This window comes from Callospermophilus lateralis, chromosome 5, assembly GCF_048772815.1.
Source record: "Callospermophilus lateralis isolate mCalLat2 chromosome 5, mCalLat2.hap1, whole genome shotgun sequence".
Taxonomy (NCBI): Eukaryota; Metazoa; Chordata; class Mammalia; order Rodentia; family Sciuridae; genus Callospermophilus; species Callospermophilus lateralis.
The window spans coordinates 53,474,651-53,500,345 of NC_135309.1; the positions used below are offsets into that span (position 1 = coordinate 53,474,651).

Genomic DNA, 25,695 nt, shown 5'->3' on the forward strand with positions numbered 1-25,695 from the left:
ATAGAGGTAAAAACATTGATAGAGGAGAAGTTGGAGGCAAATTCTTAAATTTAACTCCCACAAGAAATCCAAATAGGACCCCACTCCCAAAGCATCCATCACATAGGTAATAAAAAGAGACAGATTCCCCTTCCCTCCCCCACACACAAAATGCTGGCACCTATAAGAAGTTAAGAAATACAACCAAGATGACTCAGACAGTCTCAGGGGGATTTTATTTTGTGTGTGGGACTTAAAATTCATAAATCCTCTATTAGTTCTGCGGAATCGGCAGCGTTTGGCTACCTCTTTGACGAATACTTGTTAAATGTCATGATTCCAGGGAGTGAGGGGTCGCTTTATGCCTCCCGCACTTCTCTCCTGCAGAAGTATGTTTAACTTGCAGGTCGCTCGGTAAATGATCGGAGTTCTCTGGGCATTATTTGGTTCTGAATAATTATTTAGGATCTCTTTACTGACCCGAACTCCAACTTCTGATCTTATTGTGGTTCTTTCTAAATTGATACAGGTCTGTCCTGGCAGGTGAAGCAGAAAGAATACTGCCTACATGTGAGAAGATTCATAGCAGGCTGCGATGATGGGGGCATTTCGGGATCCAGACGAGGGGGCGGGTAGAACGCGATATCTCCCGGCACCCTGATGCCAAGGGGGTCGGGGAGAGACCCCAGAAGGAAGTAGAAGTGCTGCGGGGACTGCCGCTGACAGACCTTGGCACAGCCCAGAGCCCCTCTCCACCCGTGGGGAGTTAGCGCGTGTGTGCGCGAGAGCTGCGGGCGGCGGCAGGAGGAGGCGCAGGCGCGCTGCTCGCCCGTCTGCAGCCCCGCGCCGAGCGCCGCGTCTCGGGAGTTGATGGCAGCACCACAGTGCGGACGCCTGGCCGATCGCGGAGCGCAGCCATCCGCCGCTGCCCAGGGAGCGCCCAAGATGTGGGGGGACTGGAGTGGAAGCGGCTGTAGCAGCTCCAGAGACGGGGGCGCGCAGCAGCCTTTGCTCGCCCGCCTGTCCTGACCTGCGTCGCTTGCCCCCAAAGAATGTCAGCCAAGTCCAAGGGGAACCCCTCCTCGTCCTCTCCAGCCGAGGGACAGCCGGCAGCCTCCAAAACCAAGGTGAAGGAACAAATCAAGATCATCGTGGAGGATCTGGAATTAGTCCTGGGCGATCTGAAGGACGTGGCCAAAGAACTTAAGGAGGTGAGAGGATGGGGTGGGGAGCGAGTTCGCCGCCTAGATCCCCTCGGGATTCTGGGTCCCATTTTTGCTTGGGACCTCCAGATTTCCAAACTCCTAGGTAACTACAGAAATCTGCCTGCAGACGGACTTTCTTTGCTTCGGCGACTCTCAAGAAGAGTTGTTGTTGCACTTTTTTTTTTTTTTTTTTTTTTAATCAGGAAGAAAATCAACTAGTGTTTTAATCGATGGACCTGGAATGGTGGGAGGATAAACGCAAGCGCGTATCTCTGTATGTGAGTGTGTGTAGAGTCGGAGGAAGGGGTTAACTGGGGGTGTGTCAGCGGAGGAAGGCATGAGCAACCCGGCCAGAGCGTGCAAGATGCCCCCTCTTCTGCTGTCGTGCTCTTCCAGAGTCCCTTGGCAAGTCTGTTCCCCGCCTGGCAGCCTCCCTAAGCCGGGGCTGAAGGGGGCCGGGCTCTGGGCCCTGGGCCAAGCCCGGGAGGGCAGTGTGGGGGAAACTTGGCTTTGGCTTTCCTCCCCGCCTCCCAGAGCCCCGCTAGAAAGAAAGGGACCGGGGCCACTATCAGGAGAATCCAGCTTTGGGGATATGAAGGGATCTGGGACGTTCTCACTTTCATAATTCCTTAAGAATGGCTTGCTGTCTGCGAATGTCACTCACACAGTAACTCCGGGCCTTCTCTCCATCCCATCTGTCCTTCCTTACCTCCTTCCTTTTATCCTGTCGCCACTAGGCGTTGAACCTGGGGAATGGGGCTTGCGAGCAAGTGAGCGTGTGTGTGTGTGTGTGTGTGTGTGTGTGTGTGTGTATGCGCGCGCGCGTGTCGCGCGCGTGCTGGGGTCTTGCCACTTGCGTCCTGACTACCAGGATCTGGGACTGTTTTGATTTTTCCCCTCCCCCACCCCATTTCTGCCCCCTTCTAACACCCCCACCTCCTGGCTAGTGATCTGGATTGAAAGGAGTGGGGACGTTGGGGTTGAGATTAACTCTGGTGCTGGCTCCGGGCGGGGCCGAGGGCGGGGCTGGGAGGGGTGAGGTCTCCTAAGAGATGGCCTGGCTGCTGGTGGCGTCGCAGAGCTGGTGGCAGAATCCCAGAGCGCTGTTCCCCCACTGAATGGGCTCCTGGTGGAATTCTTGGTGAGGGAGTCCGCAGCCCCAGTTGCGCGAGCGCTGACTTTAACTTTGAAGGTGGTGGTGGCAGCGGGCGGAAAGAGAAGGGGTGGGGCGTTCATAGTCTATACCCCAAATTGTAATTCTGTTTTTGAAGCTAAGAGGAAGGAAATTGAGGGTTGTTTTGTATAGTTGGCCTCTAGAGATCATTCTCCCTTAATTTCCAATCCAAATTTGAGAAAAGAGTCACTCCTTCCTTCTCCTATTACCTCCGTGAACTGAGCCCCACGTTAAGATTTAGGTCTGTTGAAATGACCCATCCGTTGCCAGGGTCTGTTTTGCAAATGGCGAATTCATTCCTATAGGCTCTTCAAACAGAACAATTACTACTAAGGTCCTGAGAGCGGTTGACAAAGATGCGGGCATAAAACTTGTTCCCCGTTGCAATGCTTCTCCAGGGTGATTGCTTCACAACTGCTTGACAGATGGAGGGGTTATACATCCAAATGCAAGTCGAAAGATGTCGTTCATTTCTTTTGTTATCCTTTTACTTGACATGTTAGGCAGTTGTACTTTCATTCACAACATTATATCATTTTTAAAAATGAACAAATTGGGCACGTTTCTTTTGATCACAATTATGCTTAATAATTGTTGAGTTTTCTAAATTGGGGCATATATGGGAAACTTACAGCAACGTAGTAACTTGTCTTCTCCAAGCTGAAATTGAGAGAAAGAGGGTCAAAATTCTGCATCTTTTGTTATGATTTGCCAGTCCACTCACTATTTTGGACAGGATAAATGATAAGCAACTACATGTGGCCATGGTTCTGCTTGGCATCACTATTCTATGGACATTTGGAGACCAAGTAGATACAGAGAAACTTTTAAGGTCCCTCTGGTTCTTGGATAGAATCACAAAGATGTAACCAAATAAATGAGTCTTCATTTAATTGAGGCTCTTTTAAGGGAAACAAATAGGTAGTTCATAAAGGAATATAAACTCATAGGTAATGCATAGCCAAGTAGATGAAGTAATCTGAGAGTTTTGAAGATAAAATTTTCATTTGATATTTTGGAAGTTTTTATTGGCTCTCAGGGTCTATTCCGCTAAAAATCTCAGCATGAAACTGAAATTTATGCATGATAAATGATGCATTGTGCTTGTCAACCACTTTTGTGTGGACATCATCATCTTAGGTTCAAACAAGGAAGTGTATATACTATAACAGACTCAAATCATTGACCATTTATGTAATATGAATAAGAGTTACTTTGAGAGAAAATATTTATAGAGCATGTTGAACCTATGACACCCTGCAGTTGTCCTGCATTTATCTTTTTTTTGGAGAGTACTGCATATGTGACTGAATATGTCTTTTATTTAATTTGAAGAAAGGAAACACTGAAAAATTTAAATTACAAAGCTTGTTGGTTTCTATACTCGTGACTTATAAATTTGTTACTTTTAATTGATCACTTTTCACATTGAATCTGAAATTCCATATGGAATTATATTTAGAATTTTTAATTACTTGGGGCTGGGGTTGTGGTTCAATGGTAGAGTACTTGCTTAGCATGTGTGAGGCACTAGATTTGATCCCTGGCACCACATAAAAATAAACAAAATAAAAGTATGTGTCCATCTACCACTAAAAAATATTTTTAAAAATTTTTAATTAATTTACAGTCAATGCTATGCTTCTAGACCATTATATATTTTGACAGGAATCTATGCTAACTTTTTATTAACTTGGAATGGAAATTAAAAGTTACAAAGTGACTGGATTACTATGTCAGTCATCATATGATATTTGTTTCTTTTTTTGTTTTTCATTGCAATGAAAATGCAATTTGAAAATATTCTGTCCTTTATCTTTGCATAAACTGTCAATAATATGGGATATTTGTTTGAAGTTATTTCAAAGTTGCATTTCTTTATATATTTCTGGACTTCAGTCATTTGAATTCAGATAACAAAGTAGATTTGAACTTAGTAGAAGCTGCTTGAAACACTAATAATTAGTAACAAAATCAAGTCTATCTGGTAAGAAAAGTTGTTATTATAAGTGTCTTTTGTGATTAGGGTTTTAGTTATATTTATTTAATCATTTATAATTGGATGTATCTTGGAAGAAGACAGAATTCTGCCCTTGTAATTAAACAAAACTTGAAATAACTTGAGTTTTCAGAATCATCTGAGTTATTTCATCTTCTATGTAATAATGAAAAAGCTTCAATATAATTCAGTATATTTATTCAGCACCTACCATGTTTCAAGTACTATGCCATCTTTTACTGTTACTAAGATGAATTGCTGTAGTGTATGGCCTCAGTGAGCTCAAAAGTTTATTTGGAGTGTTTATTCTGTTTTTCAACATGAGCAATATAAAAAGGGATCACTGCCTTTAGTAGCCACTCTGCCTCTGGGTATAGGGAAAGAAAGCAGACCCTAGAGTAAGATGAGTACATGTTCATTTATAAACCAGTATTTGTACTATGGTACTCCTTGGTGAAGAAAGTAGAAGCTTAAAAGGACAATAAGATATGAATTTAAGAAACTTACAATGAGTCCAAGTCATCATTATTAGCATAAATGTAACAATGCCATATACGGAAGTTCTCATATCCAAATGTTATATTTAAATACTAGAGACTTCTGTGAAGGGTAGGACCTTTACAGAAATGAAATGTCAAACAAGGAAGATTTTGAATCTGTCTTTGTAGAGTGGATAGGTTTTCAAGAGGTAGAAGAAAAGGAATTAATAGGTAACAACTCTGGAATACGAGATTAACCCATGTTGCTTTTCTTTTACATTGAAAAAAAAAAGAGAGAAAGAAATAAGAAAGAAAAAAGAGTGGAGAAACTCTAGAGTTTTGGGGATAAAATTAACCTTAACTAGTGTAGCAGATGTTGATGATTCTTTTTCACTAAAAAAATGTAGAAACAAAGCTATTGCTTTTTAAAAATAGTTCTCAAATAATCCAGCATCTTTAGTAGTAATTTGCCTGTTCTTTGTTGAAGAACTCACTAATAAGTTGTTTTGCATCAATGTAGGTGTTAATATGGAATCACAGATCTCATTGGTTGGTGAGAGATTAGTATCTCTAAATAATAGCCTTTATCTGAAAACAAAATTCACTGCTATTTTAGCTCAATTCTTTTTTAAGTTAGAGTGTTTATAACCTTGAACTTTTCTTGTAGCATTTCATTGTACAATTTTAAGTCATAGAAATTGAATAAACAAGAAATATATACCATATATATAGATATACATATGTGTGCATATATATGTGTGTATGTGTGTGTGCATATATATATGCTTTTTTTGAAAGCACTTGAATAGACCTGTCAAAATGAATCATTGTGTCAGTAACATGGAAGATTCACTCAAAAGACTGGCCCCCAGGAGTGGGCAGGTTTGTTAGCGTTGTGGCTGTGAACTGGAAAACATCCATTATTTTTCTTATACTGTCATAAAACAAAATAAGTTCCATTTATTAGACTAAAGTTTAATTTTGAAAACTGAAAATCTATAGCAAATGATTTGATTTATGATTGATGAAAACTGAATTAACAATTAGCTACAAAATATTTTTACTTTTAAATGTTTCTTCTTTTTGAATAGTTTATCTGAGTTCTATATTTATTGCTCTGGGAAATTCTACAGTGTTTTTGGTTAATGAATCCAGGCATATAAACTCATTACTAAAACAAATTACAGAGAATAATCTCTGGAGTATTTTCCAAGTTCTGAAATTGTGAATGAATGGAATTTAATGGTTCATTTAATAGTAGGAATAGCTGTTCTTTTACTACTTTATACAATAGCCTACCTTCCCAAACTGGGTTATATTTAACAAATACAATATATATATATTTGCTTTTCTTAAGCATGATTGCTAAGCATATTACCAAGAGAAAGAAATGATTCTAAGAAAATAAAGATAACCAATAACCATCCCTCATTTTCTCTTTCCAATGAATTAAACCATTCAGCACTCTGAGAATTAACTGATAAGAAATTAAAGCCACCTTAAAGTAATAGACAATGTGCTTCAGGCAACGGTGAAGTAATAGATAATAAAATCAATGTAAGAGGTTTCATTGTTACCTGGATTAGTTTTTTTTTTTTTTTTTTTACCCTTGCTGCTGTAAGGATCTCAGGTATTTAAATCTAAATGTAGGAAAAGAGATAGAAATACAAGTTTGAGCTAAGCATATTTTCCCAAACAAAATAAACTACAGAACCCTTGTACAGAGGAAGTTCGTGAACAATTTCATGGGGAATTTTTGAGACTTGCATGATAAAATTCCAATAGTGTGCTGATTTGGTTTGATTGAAACGTGCAAAACTGACATCAAGCTGCAACTGCAAGATTAATACACAACAAAGGGCACTGCATTTTCAATGAACCAATTTCTTCTTTTTTTAATTTTAGAAGTAACATAGTGTGTGTGTATATATATGTATGTGCATTATATATATTATATATTACATATATATTATGTATACATATACATAATATATGTATTATATAATACATATATTATATAAAGTCTAGAAAAATTTAGAAGGAACAAAAAAAAACTATTCTTAATACTATACATAAATAAGTATGCTAAACATTTTACTATATTTCCTTCCAGTTTATTTATTTATTTGGTGCTGGAAATGGAAGCCAGGGCCTTGTACATGCTAGGCAAGCCACTAAGCTACATCCCAATCCCTCCTTCTGTCCTTTTGTATTCATATTTTAACGTAGATAAAGTTATAAAAATCATGAATTATGTATTATGGTATTTTTTATTTTCCTGAATAGTATTAGATCTTAACCATTATAGATTAGCCATTATTTACTTCATACTTCCCTTAATGTGGGTATTCTAGTTATTACGATTTTTGTGGTTATTGAATGTCATTAGAAAAAAAATAGCATTGGCAATAAACATAGATATAAAGATAAGTTGCAATTTTTTTATATGTACTCTTTTAAGTGATTTTATTCATATTAAGTCATTTAATCAAAGTATATGAAAAAGTTACTGTTTTCTCCCATTATACAGATAAGCAAAATAAGGCCTGGAAGGTTAAGGCACTAGCTCAAGGTCATTTGCTTTTAAGTGAAAAAACTGAGGCTTCAATATCAGATATTTTATTGTCAGAGCCTGGGCATTTCACTGTAAGATCTATTGTTTTTTGTATGTTGTTGTTGTTTTTACGTTTTCTTAGAAGCCAAGGATATAAAGCTTAGCAATTTTCGATCCATATTGCCAAAATCTCTTCCAGACCGTGTTCACCATATTTATTCCCAACAGCAGTATATGTGTGGACAATGTTTCCTAAATTCAGAGTGAAGCTAATAATCCATTTACTTTAAGGCTTGCTGTATAATTTATTGTCTTCATTATAACTATCATTTTGGGGGATGCACTTAAATTTCAGCACCAGCACTGAGGTAAAATTAGTAGTGAATAAATAAGAATTTCCAGTTTGCATTTTTCAAATAAGTAGATGGGGCAGTGAATTGCCTTTAACCTGTTTTGTCTTCAACAAAAATGTTGATGAGAATATTGCATAGCTTTTGAATAGTATGGCTGAGAACATAAAGGAACAACATGAGTATTTGTTGATACCTAGCATTGTACATAGGTGTTTTCAATGAATAAAAATAATTTGGGGACTGGGGTTGTGGCTCAGCAATAGAGCATTTGCCTAGCACATGCCCTGGGTTTGATCCTCAGCACCACATAAAAATCAATAAATAAAATAAAGGTATAACAAATAATTTGAGATTTATTATCTTTTGTTGTTATCAAATTGCCCTTGAAGGCAGGAGCTGTCAAGATGGTTGGGATTTGATGGTGGTTTTTCTTTTTAATATGATTGATGAATTAGAGAAACTTTTGAATTCTTAACCACATGCAACATTATTAAATAGGCTAATGATATTATGTATATTTTATAAATAGTTTTTTTTGTGCTATCAATTGTAAGTCACATATAAATATCCCTCCACATATAAGTGGTACATGAAATATCTTATTCTACAATCCTGTTTGTTTCTGTTCTAGTGTAAAATTAACAAAAATGTTTTCATTACATTGAAAGTCAGGTCATTAGGAAGAACTGCTCTAAACTGAGGTTTCCCGTAGGACCTGGAAACCCAAAGTCAGCAGTACTTCAGCTCTAAACAAGAGCCAGAAAGTAACATTAACTGAAATGAAAAAATAATAGCTAACTAATGCTCAATTCAAAGTACCCTCACTCGGTGGCCTATCAACTCAGGACAAATATTGCCTTATTTGGCAGAAGCTATTTTTCTCTCTGAAAATGGAATGACATGAAGATTCCAAAGGAATTAAATTTCCAGTTCCAACTTTCAGGCAAGAAATATTAATATTGTAGGACATAACTTACACTGATGATCTTTGTTACTCTTTCTTAAACTTTGCAAGTGTTACTTCAGTTCATGTTTGAGGTAAATGGTTACTTCTAGAATGTTTGAAGTAAATTAATTGGACACCAGTGTCCAATGACTCAGTTACAATGCAGGTAACATATGCCAGACTTATCTGGAAAAAGCAAACCAAACTTGATGGTTTCTAACAGGGTCTCTTCCATAGTACCACAATGAAAGGTAACATATGGGTGTATATTTGCTCTTTCATATTACCAAACCTTAGTCTAAGATTTCAAACTACATGACAATTTGTTGGAAAATTTTTAGTTTAAAAATATTGTTCAAATGAATTGCCTTCTAACTTCACTGGTTTTTAATTTTTCCCCTGTTTCTAACAGCTGTAAAAAAAAAAATGAGAGAATCAGGGAATATTTCTCTTGGAACAAAAGCTCATACAAACATCAGTTTTGCCACATGTCCAGAGAATACTGGGTAGGAAGATATGACTCTAAGTGAAGAGAAAAAATTAGAGATTGCTTGAGGTTTAGCTTCATAATTTTCAGGATTACAAATCCTGGATATGTGAAAATGAAATAAAGAAATGCAGATGTCTATAATCTGATGGTTTTCTTCTAAGGAGCAACTGAGAGGCATATCGGTGATTTCTTCTTTAAAAACCCTGATGGATGTATCTCTAAGTTGGACAAAAATGTATTTGAATAAATGCATATTATAATTACACACACTTACAAGCACACACAATTTAGTACTTTCCAAAAACTGCAGAATGTGCATGTGGCTACAAAAAAGGACAAAGTGTTTCCAGAGTTCATTGTAAATAAAGTATATTTTTCTCTTAAAACTTATGCCAGAGGTCATCCCATTTTTGTTTTCCCATGTGACATTAATTTATGAATAATGAACTATATTTTGAATTCCTAGTATGTGTAAGTATTATATTGAATACCCTAAAAGATGCAAACATGAAGAAGCTAAAGAACCTGCTCTTGAAGAACATCACCTTTCCTAGGGTGAACTTCACCTCTGGTAGGGTGCTTTAGACTTAAAAAATGTGTAAAGGCCTTATAAATAGATTTCAAAGATAGGAGCATTTATTTTATCTTCCATTTAAATTGATTTCTGAGTTAATGAATTGAAACTTTGCTTAATAAGATATGTAATAACTCCTGTAAATGCATCAACATTTAGAAATGTAAAGACAAGCCCTGCAAGTTCGTATATATGTTGCTTTGTAATTTGACATTAGAAAATCCTGTTATTATATCATGTGATTTTCATACATGCTACTAATACCACACTTATATTCATGAAGCAAATCTTTCTCAATAAGAATTGCCAAAGAACAAAAATGCATTAGAAAACAATTAACAGTTACTGTTCATTTAAAAAAATTATTAAACCCTTACTGTTTTATATACCTTGCAAAAACAGATCTTATACAGGTATGTCATGTCTATACTTACCTTAATTTGAATGTGATATCTGAAAAATTATGACAGAATGATTAAAAAAGTAACAAATCCCTTTAATTTGTGTGATAAAGTGACTTTAGAGCTCAACTGTAACTAACTGAAGACAACTTTATAATTTTAAAACCCAAATATCAGAGATATTTTATGTCTACTTAATTACATATAGAATAATGTGTGATTATCTCTTCGTTGAATAGATCATGTTTTTTGTTTTGTTTTATTTTGGTACTGGAAATTGAACTCAGGATCACTCAACCACTGAGCCACATCCCCAGTCCCATTTTGTATTTGATTTAGAGACAGGGTCTCACTGAGTTGCTTAGTGCCTCAATGTTGCTGAGGTTGGCTTTGAACTTGTGATTTCCTGCCTCAGCCTCCTGAGCTGCTGGGATTACAGGTGTGTACCACTGCCTCCATCAGATGATGTTTTTGATACATGTTTAGAATTCTATTTTTTTCTTTTTTCTTTTTCTTCTTCTTCTTTTTTTAAATAGGAGAATTTTGAGCACAATAGGTGCTTATTAACATAGAATTAGATAGAAGGGTAAGATCTCAAACTCTGAAGCCAGATTGCTTCATTGCACATTGCTGCTGTGCAATATTTAGCACATTAAATGTTCTTCGCCTTCATTTCCTTCTTAAAATGCCAATAATGATAAGGTTTTCTACAGAATAGGCTAATTATTGGGGATTAAATGATTATATATAAATCAGTATAGTTCTAATGCACAAGTAAGCCCTACATAGGTAATTGTCATTATTCTTATTTTAATTTGTCTTGAGCTCCTTTATTCAATTTTTCAACATATAGTTGTTTAGGACCTACTCTATGTTAGACTCTATTCTAGTTGCTGGGGATTTAGTGGTGAACAACAACAAAAAAAAAATTCATGAGAATTACACAGTCAGTGGGGAGGGCATGAAGATAGGTCAGTGTAATAAGTGCCAAATCATATCATATATTAGAAGGTGACAAGTCCTCTGAAATAATAGAAGATGATAATGGAACAAACAGAGTTGGGGAGGAGGAGCAATTTTAAATAGGGTGGTCCAGAATAATCCTTGTTGAGAGAGTAACATGACAGCACTGGAGGAAAAACTTGGTGGTAAAGAAGTGTGCCATTTGGAACTACAGTAGTGTGAGGACCCATAGTAATCAAGTGTCCCATGTGTTTGCAGAAAACAAGGAGGCCAACATACATGAACTAGATGGGCATGGGGGATACTTCTCAGGATTTTGACTCAAAGTAGAGACTTTGTAGGGTCTTGAGCATAGGAGTGACTGGATCTGATCTATGATCTGATCTATTCCATTCTTTCTTTTTCAACCTTTAATCTCTAGGTCAATGTTTCCTAAACTCAGCAATGCTCACTTTTTGCATAGTTGAATCTTTGTTGTAGAATGCTTTCCTGTGTGTTGTTAGGATGGTTAGCACCTCAGTGGTCTCTACCAACTAGATGGCAGTGTAAGAACTCAAAATATCGCTAGACACTAACACAGACCCCTGGAGTCAGGGAAGTCACTTGTTGAGAACTACTCTCAGTTACTTAATGTTTGCTTTCTCTACCTTTTTCTTTCCTTAGGCTCATTCATCAAGCATTTTGACTTTATGTTTTTGTTATCTTATCTGTGTTATCTTTAAAAACACCATTTATTATCTTTATTTACGTTTACTTGATTTATTTTTATCACTTGACCTACTTTTAAAATATACCTTCCCATTTTCATTCATCACTTCCCCTATCTTATATTCCATTTTCACAATAAAGTAAAAAATTAAACTGAAAAATTTCAAGGGAATTTCACAAGGAAATAAAGATTTAAATTACAAAGCTTGTTGGTTTCTATACTCATGACTTATAAATTTGTTACTTTTAATTGATCACTTTTCACATTGAATCTGAAATTCCATTGGTGTCCCTGCTCTATGGCACAGCACCCATTATAGAAGACATACGGTGAACGTGGTAATGATAACATACATGGTTGACATCTGTTCAGTGCTCAAGATATACCAGGTGCTGCTCTGAGTTAGCTTACTTAATCCTCAGAGTCACCCTTTGAGGTTACTATAATTATTTTTAATACAAGATGGCAGAAACAAAGAAGTGAACCAATATAAAGACAAATGACAGAGTTGAATTCTGTATTTCCTGCTTTAAACCTTGTCCATTCAAACTTCCCTATTCCTGGCAGCAACATATTCATCCTGATGTTTTTCCTCTTTCTCCTCCTGCATTTCCCCTATCATTTATCTTCCCCCCTCTATTTCATCTTCCCTCTTTTCTCTTTCCTTCCTCTTTTCCTTTATTCCTCCTTTCTTCAGTTTCCTTATCCACTTTTTTTGATATACTTTATAGATTATTTGCTATTCAAACATTTCTTTGGGGATGCTTACTATGTAGATAAAACAGTGAGCCAAACATATGTGGTCCCTGTCATCTTGAAACTCACAATTCAGTAGTGAGCTATTATCCAAATAATAATAGAAGTTATATTTGGTAAAGGCTGTCAAGACTATAAAGGAAAATTTCAAGATGCAACAAACGCATTACATCATTGCTAAGCAGGAAATTTCAGACTGGCTGCCTTTTTTTTTCCCCACCGCTATCTCTCTAATACCTATGCTATTAATTTCATGGATGATGTTTTAATAGACCTAGCACTAATCTTTTTGCTTCCCCCTAGTCAATTCATCCCCAACACTGCCAGCTAAATCTTAATCACTGTTTTCTTCAGGCCACTCCCCTATTTAAAAGATCACTCACTGTCCTATTACCTAAAATGTCAAGTGGCCACAGACGGTTTTTTGCAGATTCGCAGCAATTTCCTGCTTCACCAGTGCTTGGACAGAGCCCAGTGCTGGCAGGCATCCCTGCATCAGCCCTTTGCAGCTCCTCTCAGTGCACTGTTGAGTCGCCCAGGCCCCGCCCAGCTCACTCCTGTGGCCCTACAGGGCCAGATAACCTGGAGCTCTGTGCCTCTCATGTCTACCTGCTTACTACTTCGACCTCATGGAATGGCTTTGAAGAACTCTCAAATACTTTCTTCACCAGTTACATGAAGAAGGGGAACACTTGAGAAATCAGTGAAGCTGTAGAACCAACCAGGTGACTGAATCTTCTTCAGGGTGTCAAGAAATCAGACTGTGATGTTTGGCAGGGGGAGCTGAATGCAATGTGTGGGCCCAACACTTGGGAAAAACAATCAGACTAACACAAATTAGTACTGGAACTGTAAAACTGGCCATAGACAAAAATAGCCTTCCTCCCTTGTATGACTTCAATGAGGTTTGTTACTTAAATGAACAAGTGAAATATATCACATCAACCACATAACCAACTTGCACAAAGTGTAAGCTCTTAACCCTGCATTAAGCAGACTATCTTTCAGACAAGCACACCCTGGGAGACAGTGGTAATGAGAGCTAAGCCTCAGGAAGACTTCCCCATAGCTATCTGCAGACTTCTCTGGCCCCAAGGCAGCACATGCAGGTTGGGGTTACTTTTGCCTTTTCTACAAATTTTACCAAAATACCACTTAAGTTCATTAGTTTGTACCGTTCCTTAAAAAAAAAAAAAAAAAAGTAACCCCCCTGAAAAGTCACATGTTCAAATCTAACCTTCCAACCTGTTTGACTTTTTCTGTGTCTTCCCTTCGGTGAGTAGCACAGGGACCATCACAGGCAATCTACATCACATCTTTTTATCCAACTTGATATATATACTCCCCATGTTTATTGTCACTATGTCTCTATCTCATGTTTGCTTATCTGACTTCACAGTTGTTCTCTGTGCATTTTCTTTTTAAAAGCCTGTTAACTTTTCACTGCTTGTTACAAACCATGTAACCTTCAATTCAACATTTTAAGTCTCATTTTCATTGTCTGATTAGGAATGGGAACTTCAGTATCTAAATCCAAGTAATACTTACTAAGGGTTTTAAGGGCTGAAACCAATCACTCCACTTGTGTGTGAGAGACTGTTCTTTCTAATCTACTGGGAAACAACATTAAAGATTCTCTTCTCTTTCTGGGTGTGTGGCACAAGCGTGTAATCCCAGTGGTTTGGGAGGCTGAGACAGGAGAATTCAAGTTCAAAGACAGCCTCAGCAGATTAGTAAGGCCCTACACAACTTAGTGAGACCCTTTCACACACACACACACACACACAAAAAAAAAAAAAAAAAAAAAAAAAAACGAGCTGGAGATGTGGTTTAGTGGATAAGTCCTACAGGATTTAATCCCTGGTACAAAAAAAACCAAAAAACACTTTTTTCTCCTCTCTTTCATTATACCATCATATTTTTCACTTGCCATAGATGATTCCTATCACCATACAAACAGAGAAAAAGATAATAATCCCCTAAAATAAATAAATTTTAGGGAATCCACTTCTCCTAAAAAATATCATTGTACTTTTTATTCCCCTTTACAAAAAAAATTGAAATTATGTATACTTGTTATCACCTATTCATTCCTAAACCCGCTCCAGTCAGGTCTGTACTCTCAACACTATACCAAAACTGCCTCTACTAGGTTGTCAATGGCTCTGTTATTTAATTAAATGGTTCTCACTTCTAATATTAAGGTACTTATTGGTAGCACTTGATAGTCTTTTTTATTAATCCTTCTTCACTTGTCTTGAAGAATTTGCAGACTATCTCACCTCACTGATTTTTCTTTCTCTGATGTCTTTACTTACTCTTCTTCTGGGATATCTTAACCCAATTTTTTAAATCTTTTTTTTTTTTTAAATTGCATTTGTTTTCTTAGTCCTTTTATTTGGTCTTGTGTATAAATTTCACCACTAAGTCCATGACTCTGAAATCTGTATATTCAGCCCAGACATTTTATCTGAACTTATATAGCCAACATTTTATTCTTTATCTCTACTGGGACACCTAAGAGGCATCTTCCCCTCAGGTGTCCAAAACTGGGTTCCGATCCCCCTACCCAAACCTAGTAGTTGGAGCTGTCTCCATCATCAAACCTTGGAGCCATTATCAATTCTTCCTTCTCTTATGCACTATATCCATCTCAACAGAAAGATTGATTGGATCTATGTTCAAAGTCTTTTCAGAATCTGACCAATTTTTAACTTCTCTACTGTCACCACCCTGACCCAGGACAACATCCTTTCTCACTGGGATTATTACAAGATTTTCTTGAGTGTTTCCTCCTTTGCTCACCTAACTCTTTCTAACACTCAGATTCCTGTAGCAATTTTCCCATTTAACTCAAAGTGCTGACAGTGGCTACATGTCCTAGCAAGATTTTCCTTTCTTCCAGGTTATCCCTTTGGCTTTTCTTACTACTTTCTATCTAGTTCTGCTTGTGTTTGCTATGGTAATCTTGCTACTTTATGAACAAATGTGCTATGTGCATTTTCACGCCTAAGATGCTCTTGAGATAACTCTTTTACCTCATTCAAATTTTGCTCAATGGTCACCTCACTGCGGCCTATTCTGGTAACAATGTATGTAGTTATAGCCCTTGTTTTACATTTTCTCTTTTCTTAATACTAATCAGCTTTTGATACACTGAACAACTTATTTCACATATGAATTATTGTTTGTTTCCCACTGCTAGAATGTCATCTCCTAGACGTTGATGTCCTCTGTTTTGTTTCTTTGTGTATCCAAAGTTTCTAGAACAGTGGCTTACATGCAGTGAATGCTCATTAAGTGAAACTAATAAATAACTGGATATTTTCCAACTCAAAACTTATGCTTTAAAATATCTTAAGATCAAAGCTATCACCTTTTACTTTCCATTGGATAGTCACAATTTGCACAGAATGATCATACAATAGATATTTATTAAATGCATTTCATGTGGGCTCTTGTCTATTACATATTGGAGGGATGTGTGCGTTGGCTGGAGGGAGCTTGTGTTATCCCTCCTTTGATTGCATAATGTATTACTCTTGGTATACCTATTCTATAAAACTCAACTATATATATATAGTTGAGTTTTACAATATATATATTTGATACTGGGGATTGAAACCAGGGACACTCATCCACTGAACCATATCCCCAGCCCTATTTTGTATTTTATTTAGAGACAGGGTCTCACTGAGTTGCTTATAGTATTATCTTTTGAAATGATCAAAGGATCTTTAAGCAAGAGCTAATATAGTGAATACTTACTAGGGGTCAGACAAAGTTCTGAGTTTTAAAAAGTATCAACTCATCAAATCTTCACCCTTTTAATTTCCTATAGAGTGCTTCCAAGTTGTCCCTCCTATACGGAAATTCTGGAGATGGTTTTTCTACATAAACTGTGAATTTGGCCTGGGTTCTCAGGTTTTCACCATCAGAAAAAGGCTAGTTCTTAATTGAGAGTAATCATTTTATCTTTTCGGCACAAGATGGCAAACTATTTGAAACACTTAGAATGATATCTTTAAAATCAGATGTTTTCTTCTCATAGAATATATAAACTAAAGTGAAGAGAGAGTATATCATATTTTATAGCATTTCCTTTTTGGGATTACATAATGTGTCTTCATTGCCACTAGTTCTTTTCAAATTTTGTATTAACTGGAAAATAGCATATAAAGGGGATATGGAATATTGTTTAAATTGAAAAACAAAAAGATAGAAGAAATAAGCCATCACTTTGGTGAGACCGAACGTTGTACAAAACTCTGAGAAAGGAGGTGATATCTATCTTTGGCTCTGGTTTCTTCTTTTATACACTCCCTCTAGTGTTCAAAATATGGGAACTTATTCTTAGCCTATATAGATGCTAAAGTGAAGATATTAATTTAGAAGTAGGGTTTTCCTAATCTAATGTTATTTTGTTTTACTAGGAGATTCTTTTTTCAAGTTACTGAACTGTCAGACATTGTATGCAAAAACATATTCATCTTCCTTTAACTGTGAAGATTTTCAGTCCTGTCCTGTTCATAGACATGTTTTTAATCTGTGCACTTCAGTTAGGGATATTATTGGATTCCTGTCTTTAACATCATGCTGCATTGCAAACTTTTCCTCAGTTTTCATAATCAAAGTTCAGGTTTTAGTTTTACAATTTGAATATGAACAAAAACTTTCCTACATACTAAATATAATGCAAACTGGAAAGCACTGTAAACTAACTAGAAAAGTAGCATTGAACATGAATATGAAAACATTTAATAACATCATTTTACTTTAATATAAAGAAATGCTATTTAAATATATTGATTTCAAACTGCCTTAAATAACCAAGATATCTCTAGCAATAAAGGATAAGTGAAAAGAATAAATATATATATATACTATTTTAATTTAATATAGAGTATCAATAATTGCTAACACATAAAAAAGATCACTGTAAATTATAAAATTAACTTATTGCTATTTGCTGAATTTTAGAAATCAGAGACTAATGTTTGAATTTAATTGTTCTAAACTGACTTGTAATAATTTTACTTATATTTATTTAATGTCATAACTTTTTAGCACTTTGATTCCTACTATCTCAGTTGCTCATTATCAGATGAAGTTAAAAAATAGAAAAAAAAATTTTCAATTATTTTTCTGAGACATTGTTTTTTGAGTTATGCTAACTCTCTGGAAGTACATTATGTTAAAATGATGAATAAATTTTAAAATGAAATTAAAGACCCAAAATTCACCCTATAAGATTTCTTCAGGGAGATTTATATTTAATACCTAAACCTTGTTTATATCAGGCTGCATTTTTTACCCTTGAAGAGACTTATAACATTTCAATATACACAATAATATGGCACAGCCTGTGTGTTTGTGGTTATTTCATTAGTCATAGATGGTATGTAACAAAATATTTGGGAGCTTAATGTTTGCATTTTGAAGTCACTAATGCTCATAATATTTAGTGGGTTCTCTTACTCACCCACAGTCCCTTGAGTTATTTAAGTTTTGTAACTCACTGAATACTCAGCCAATAACACTACTAGGACTTTTAGAATGTGTGTGTGTTTGTGGGGGCGGGTAGTCATTGAGAAACTATCTAGGAGAATTTTTATCATGTTTTTCCTTTGTCACTCCTCCAAAAAATGAAGTCTTAGCTTGTATATTAACAATTTAGTGTTACCTAATGGAGTTAACTCCTATAGTGTAAAATTTAGCTTTTTCTTGGATTTTCAGAGTCATGTTATATTATTAGTGGTTTCTGATATGTATCTTCTTTCCTTGGGAAAAACTGATGAAGAAAAGGGAATTTTATGAAAAATCATTGACACCATAGCAGAGCTGCAGCCAGAAAAGAAAACTAGACCCAAGGTTATCATTGAAAAGCTCACATGTGATCTATGTATGATACATCAAAGTATACATGACAGTGCATTCTACTGTCATGTATAACTAACTAAAACAAAATAAAAAAAAAAAAAAGAAAAGCTCACTTGTGAGGCAATGCAAGAAGGTTTCGAGGAGAAATGATTGGGCTATGTAAACCTTAACCCAATCAGTGAATTAATCCCCTGATGGAATTAATGAGTGGTACCTGAAGGTGGGTAGGGTGTGGCTGGAGGAGGTGGGTCCCTGGTGGCATGCTTTAGGGGTATATATTTTGTATCTGGTGAGTGGAGTCTCTCTCTACTGCCTCCTGTTAGCTGCTTACCTCTGCCACACTTTTCTACTATGATGTTCAGCCTCACCTTGAGCCCTAAGGAATGGACCCAACTGTCTATGGACCAAGACCTCTGAAACTGTGAGTCCTCAAATAAACTTCCTTCTCTAAAGTTGTTTTTGTCAGATCTTTTAGCCACAGCAGTGAAAACACCATTATTTACTAGGTTAGTACAAGATCGATGGTTTTCTTAAATTGTGAGAAAAACTAAACCAATTAGATATTTTTTAATCTGAAAACTTAATCACCTATGCAATTTTAAGATATCTGTATTTCAGAACTATGGTTGTGACTCAGTGTTAGAGCCCTTGCCTAGTACATGTGAGGTACTGGATTCAATCCTCAGCACCACATTTTTTTTTCTTAAAAACTAACTAAATAAAAGTATAAAAATGTTTTTATTTCACTCTATAGCAACAGTAAATATATGAGAATGATTGAATCCATGTCTCAAGAAGTTCTTTTCTAAACCAAAAGTACAGTGATCATCCACATAGCATTAATGTGAAATACTTTTTAATGTTAAAGTACATAGCAGGTAGTATTTTGGTTGATGTAGTTTCCTTTGAATTTTGATAATTTTCAAGTTAAATAATTTTAAAATACCAACATTTTAAAATATATCATTGCAGATATTGGTTCCATTATTAACACACTCACACACACACACAAACACACACACACACATACACGCACATATTATAAAATTCTCCCAGAAGTCTTTTGAAGGGCTTTTGGTCTTTGAAAAGTAGGAGTCAAAGTAATAATGAGTTACATTAATATCTTTTCTCTAAATTGCAGGAAGCATATTATGTTTATCAGTACAGGCAGAATATGATACATTAACACAGCTAGAAGTATAATTTAAAAATAAAATGTTTCTGTGAAATTAAGAAAAGCTTCCTAATAAAAGTAACACTTCTTTTACAGTGTCATAAAAAACAGAATTTATTTAGTGGTAAAGAAAATTTTAAATTGTAGCATTTTTATAAAGTAAGTGAAGTTTATTTGCTTAGAATACTTTCCTATTCCAAAATTAATTTTGAAATAATCTATGATTATAGTGAAATAGGTTTCTATTACTCAAGAGAACCACAAAGTATCTAATTTGATTTAGTATCCAATCTGTTATTCTAAAAGAAAAAGGACCAATAGTTCTTTTTATGTTGCTGTTATGACTGACATAATTTTTGTATTTTTTGAACAAAGTTTATCATGGTAGCAGAAGTTACACATATAATTATTCAATACAAAAAATAAGAAAATGATATTTTAAATGTATATTATACCTTAGCATTTTCTTCCTTACAATCATGATGTTAGGTCTATAAGGGTATAAAGTCTTTGTATGACTTTTATATTGCTTTACCTTATTAGCTTACAGCAGAACTTATGTAACAGCCTAGCAAAGTATATTTACTAAAGATAGATCTGTACGTATGAAATTTAAAATTTGTTCCTTGACAAGCATATTTAAATTATAGAATAAATAAGGAATTTTTATATCTGAAATCAACAAGAGTTTATTTAGTCTAACACAGTGTCCTGTCCAAAGCAATTAGTCAGGGAGCTCTATTCCAAAAAGTCACTCAAATCCCAGGCTCTTAATATTTCCATTTCAACATAATATTGTCCAGGAAAAAAAAAGGATTTAAGGAGAATTCATACACACTTCTGTGTTTTAGTCTGCAAGTGAAACAGATTTTCTGTACATACAGAAAAGTAGCCCCAACAGGAATGCAAGAATAATAAAGCCTTATAAAACTGTGATGGGCAAAAAATCAGCCAGGACTTAACGAATCCAGTAGTATCTTGGCCACAACTTTTTTTTTTTTAACTACTTCTGGATTCGTGCTTTTCAATTTAAGGCTTATGGACTACTAATTGTATCCAATAGGTTTTACACACACACACACACACACACACGCACACACACACACACATACACACACACACAAACAATAATTTCTTATAGGGAAGATCTGTCAAACTCAATACATTGGCATTATTTCATTATAAACTTACTAAGATAAATATTCTGCTTTTTGGAAACTGTATATCAGAACTAGCATTCCATTGAGAAATGTTACAAAAGACTGTTTTTGATCATATAAATTGAATAAATGTCAGAATGTGTCATAAAAAGAAGAAACTCACCTTTAGTGGAGTCTTTGGCCTATACTAAGTCAGGGATACATCACGTTTGATTGTACTTGTCAGGAAAAACTTCAATAGAAAAATAATGTGCCATTTAGTTTACAGTGAGTACAAATTTTTGAATGCCTCAGATGCCAAAGCAAAACTAAGAACTCGAAATTACATGAGCAAAGAAATGTCTAGAATAACAAAGTGGTTCTTAACTAATTTGCACAAGGATCATGCATAAAAATAAACTTACTTTATTTCAATCAGTTTTAACTTGGTCTTAGCTGCCAAAGAATATTAACAATCTTAAGCTTCTGTCCACAGAAGTTTACAGATACCAAATTAGAATGGATTTCAGGTATTAACTGCCCTCCCTCAAAGGATTCATACACTGGCACTACTGTGAAACAGCACACTCCCCAACAATAAGGAAAAACCTAGAATCACTACTAAAAAACCATCAAATGCACAATTAATAATATTTCTTACAGAAAGTAATATCCCTAATCCTCAATAATTAAAGTTATTCAATTGAAGTTAAATTTCCATTAGCATATTCTACTTTAAAAAGTGAGAAAATGTATAACACATTTTAAATGATTGTGAGATCAAAAAGTTTAAAAAAAATAAAAGTTTTATTTCCTAAACTGTGAGCTTCAGAAACATGGATTTCCAAATATATCCTCTTTCCCATCAATATTAGAATAAATGACATAATTCTGTCTTGAATTTATATGCCATGTATACACACACACACACACACACATACATATTTAGTAAGATTAGAAAATTGGCAACTAGCCTGGTAAATAGTTATAAATTGTGTATATTACATGTTTTATATAATTTAATTATTTGTTATATATATAAGTTTTTTCCAGTTTTGGGGTATTAGAACAAAGCTGCTATAAAAAAAATATATGTTCAAGTTTTCACATGATCATTAATTTTTATTTATCTGGAAGAAATGACCAAGCCTGTCATTGCTGGATCATACAGCATATGGAATTTTATAAGCAACTGTCAACAAGTTTTCCAGAGAGGATGAGTCATATTTCAATCCCACTAGCAATATATGAGATCCAGTTTCTTAATATCTCTGCTTCTTCACAGCATTGTGTCAGTACTTTTTTCTCCTACCCATCCCATTAGGTGCATAGTGATGATATCTCATTGTGGCTTTACTTTGTATCTCCCTGATGGCAATAATATTGAGCATCTTTTCATTTGCTTATTTGCATTTAATTTACTCACTTTGATGAAATCCTGGTTCATGTCTTTTGTGAGTGTGTGTGTGTGTGTGTGTGTGTGTGTGTATAGTGGTGGGGTTACTAGGGATTGAACCCAGGGGTGCTTTACCCGTGAACCACATTTTTTTTTTTTTTTTTTTGAGACAGGGTTTTACTAAGTTGCTTGGGGCCTTTTCTAAATTGCTGAGTTTGGTCTCAAACATGCAATCCAGCCTCAGCCTTCTGGGTTGCTGGGATCACAGGCATGCACCATCACACCGTACAAATTTTGACAATTGTCTGTATATCTTAGATGCTTGTCCCTTGTCAGATACAGAGTTTGCTAATATATGTCCTCAGACTAAAGTTTGTATTTTCATGGGGCTTTTTGTAGAGCAAAAGTTTTAAAAGTGTGATGAAGTTTGGCTTACCAATTTTTTTATCATATGGGTCATGGTATTGGTGTCAAGTATAAGAACTCTTTGCCTAAGTCTAGATCCCAAAGGTCTTCTCCTATTTTCCCTGAAATTTTACATTTTTGCATTTTACTTTCGGTTGGTGATCCATTTTTGAGTTAGTTTTTGTATGAAGTGTAAGACATGTTGAAATTGGTGATTTTACATATGAATATTTACTTGAGTTAGCAACATTGGGTGAAAGAATAGCTTTTTTCAATTGAATTTCTTTTGTACCTTCAGTAAAAAAAATCAGTTGGGCATGCATCTTTATTTGGACTATTAGTGGATTTTCTCTATGCTGTTCCACTGGTGTGTCTAACCTTCTACTGATACTACATAACATTGATTATTGTATTGGAATTGTGTAGACTGATTCTTGATACTTTATTCTTTTTATATTTGTTTTAATTTTCTAATTTATTTACTTTTCAAATAAACCAATGATCTTGTTGGTATCTGCCAAAAGCCGTTTTTTGGGATTTTGATAGGAATTGTGTTAAATTGAGGAGGATTGACAACTTTACAATGTTTAGTTGTTCTTATCAGTTTTTGTCCAGGATATAGATCACATACCTGTTTTGTTAAATTTTCATCTATTTTTTTCTGTTATTATAAATAGTATATTATCTTAAATTTTGGTATCCATACATTCATTGCTGGCAAATAAAGATAAAATTAATTATTGTTGGTCCTGTGATCTTGCTGAACTAATTTACTTCTAAAAGTTTTTAGGTTTTTTTAAGCTTTTTAGATCCCCTGGGATTCTGTATGTAGATAATCATGCCATTTGTAAACAAGGGAACTATTCTTCTTCTTTTTCTGTGTCATTTATTTCCCTGTTTTGCATTATTTCACTGAGTAGACCCTCAAGAATTATATAGTAACCACAGTGAGTGGAAATCCTTTGCTTTTGCCTAATTTAGAGGGATGCATTCACTTTTTCAGTATTAAGTAAAATATTAGCTGTATGTATTCTTGCAGATGTTTTTTTTTTTATCATCTAACCTAGTTTCCTCTCTATTTCTATTTTTCTGAGAATTTTCGTCATGACTGGGTGTTGTGTTTTGTCCAATGGGTTTTGCACCAGTCAATATAATTATGTGATTTTTTTCCTGTCAGCTTCTTGCTATGATTGATGAAAATAGCCTTACACACTTGATCATGATATATAACAACTTTTATGTATAAGTGAATTCTATTTTCTAATACATTGTTAAGGATTTTTGTATCTAAGTTATGTTATGGACATGTTTTATCCTTCTGGATATGGATATGGATATGTTATAACCTTCTCTTTCTTTGTACTGTTCTTTATTGATTTTGGTTTCAGGGTGATACTATCTTCATAAAATGAATTGGAAGGGGTATTTCTTCCTCTTTTGTTTCCTGATAAAGATTGCATAGAATTTATGTTAACTACTCTAAGAAAGTTTTGTACAACTCTTTGGTTAAACCTGGACCTGGAGATTTTCTTTTTAGGAAATTTTAAATAATTAATTTAATTTTTAAAGAAAAATTTAATTAATTCATTTTTAAATGGTTATAGGGTTATTCAGTTATCTGCTTTATACTGAGTGTATATGATAGCTTATGTTTTTCAAGAAACTGGTTCATTTCATGTAAGTTGGCATATAGAGTTGTTCATGGTATTCCTTTTTTTTTATTGTTTAGGAACCTGAAACCTATAGTTATATCTTCAGTTTTAATCATGTTATTGATCATTTGTGTCTTCTCTCTTTTTTCCTTTGTCAGTGTTTTTAGAGATCGTTTAATTTTATTTTTCTTGTCAAAAAATCAGCTCATTATCTAATTATTGTGAGTTAATTAAATTGAATTAATAATTAAGTTATTTAATCGAATGTCTATACTTTCCTGTTTTTAATTTTCATAATTTATACTCTCATACTTACTATTAATTTCCTTATGATTCCTTTGGTTTATTTTCTTCATTTTATAATTCCTTGAAGTGGAAGCGTATATCCTTAGATTTTATCTTTTTCTCTTACAAAGAGTATAGTGTTCCACACTTTCCTCTCAGCATTGCTTGAGCAATTTCTCACATATACTGACTTGCTATATTTTCACTTTCATGCTGTTAGCTGAATTTTTAGACTTCCTCTTTGACTCATACATTAAATAATTAGTATATTATTTAGTTTCTAAGTATTTGTATATTTTAATATTCTTTTTGTTATTGAAATCTAATTTGATTCTAATGAAGTCAGAGAACATTGTCAATAGTTTCAGTTGTAATAAACTAGTCATGGTTTATTTTATGGCCCAGAGTAAGGTATATCTTGTTACATGTTTCATGAACCCATGAAAAGAATGTGCATTCTGCTGTTGCAAGGGTGTTCTGTAAATGTTGATTACATCCTCTTTTTGATGGTGTTTTTGAGTTCTTGTTTAACTTTGTTGATTTTCTTTCTTTTAGCTGTACTTAGTGGAAATAATAGGGAAAATCACACCGATTCCATTTTTTTTTTTTTTTTTTTGGAAGCAGAAATCCTTAATACCTTTTGCTCTCAGACCAAAACATTAAACTTATTCTGTATCTGATAATACAGACATGTTGTAAAAATTTAATTTGGGGGCTAATATGTTAATTTTTTACTCATGAATCTTAAAAATATGGCAGTCACCAAAGAGTAACATTTATTTTGGACTTTTTGTCTAATTTTCATTAGATAATGGAAACCCCACAGGGAAAAATGATTCCTTCTAAAGAAACTTGGATTTCCTATCAATCTCATTAAATAAAAATCAAATATGGAAATTACAGTATAAGTCATAACATAAACTCCTATTTTTATTACTAAAATATACATCATTCAACATGCCAATGAAATGAGACAAATGAGAAGACAATTGTATTTGTAAATATTCAAGTTCATGCTAAATTCCATAAATTTTATATTTTTTCCTTTATTTATCTTTTAGATTTGACTATTTTAATGCTTGGGTAATACTACCATAAGCTTTTTTTAAAAAAAATTACATTATAGCTAACAAGACAACAAATAAATGGAGTGACTAACCAAAATAACAATGTAAATAAAGT

At 34.6% G+C, this 25,695-nt stretch overlaps 1 protein-coding gene across 1 annotated transcript in view; it reads left to right on the forward strand.

Moving 5' to 3' along the window:
- Window positions 1–856: 856 nt before the first annotated feature.
- Window positions 857–25,695, forward strand: part of Prr16 (proline rich 16) — a 170,271-nt gene continuing 145,432 nt past the window's right edge. The window contains exon 1 of the mRNA XM_076855887.1: window positions 857–1,190. Coding sequence (XP_076712002.1) covers window positions 1,032–1,190 — 159 coding nt within the window. The 5' untranslated portion in view covers window positions 857–1,031. The remainder of the gene's footprint in view (window positions 1,191–25,695) is intronic.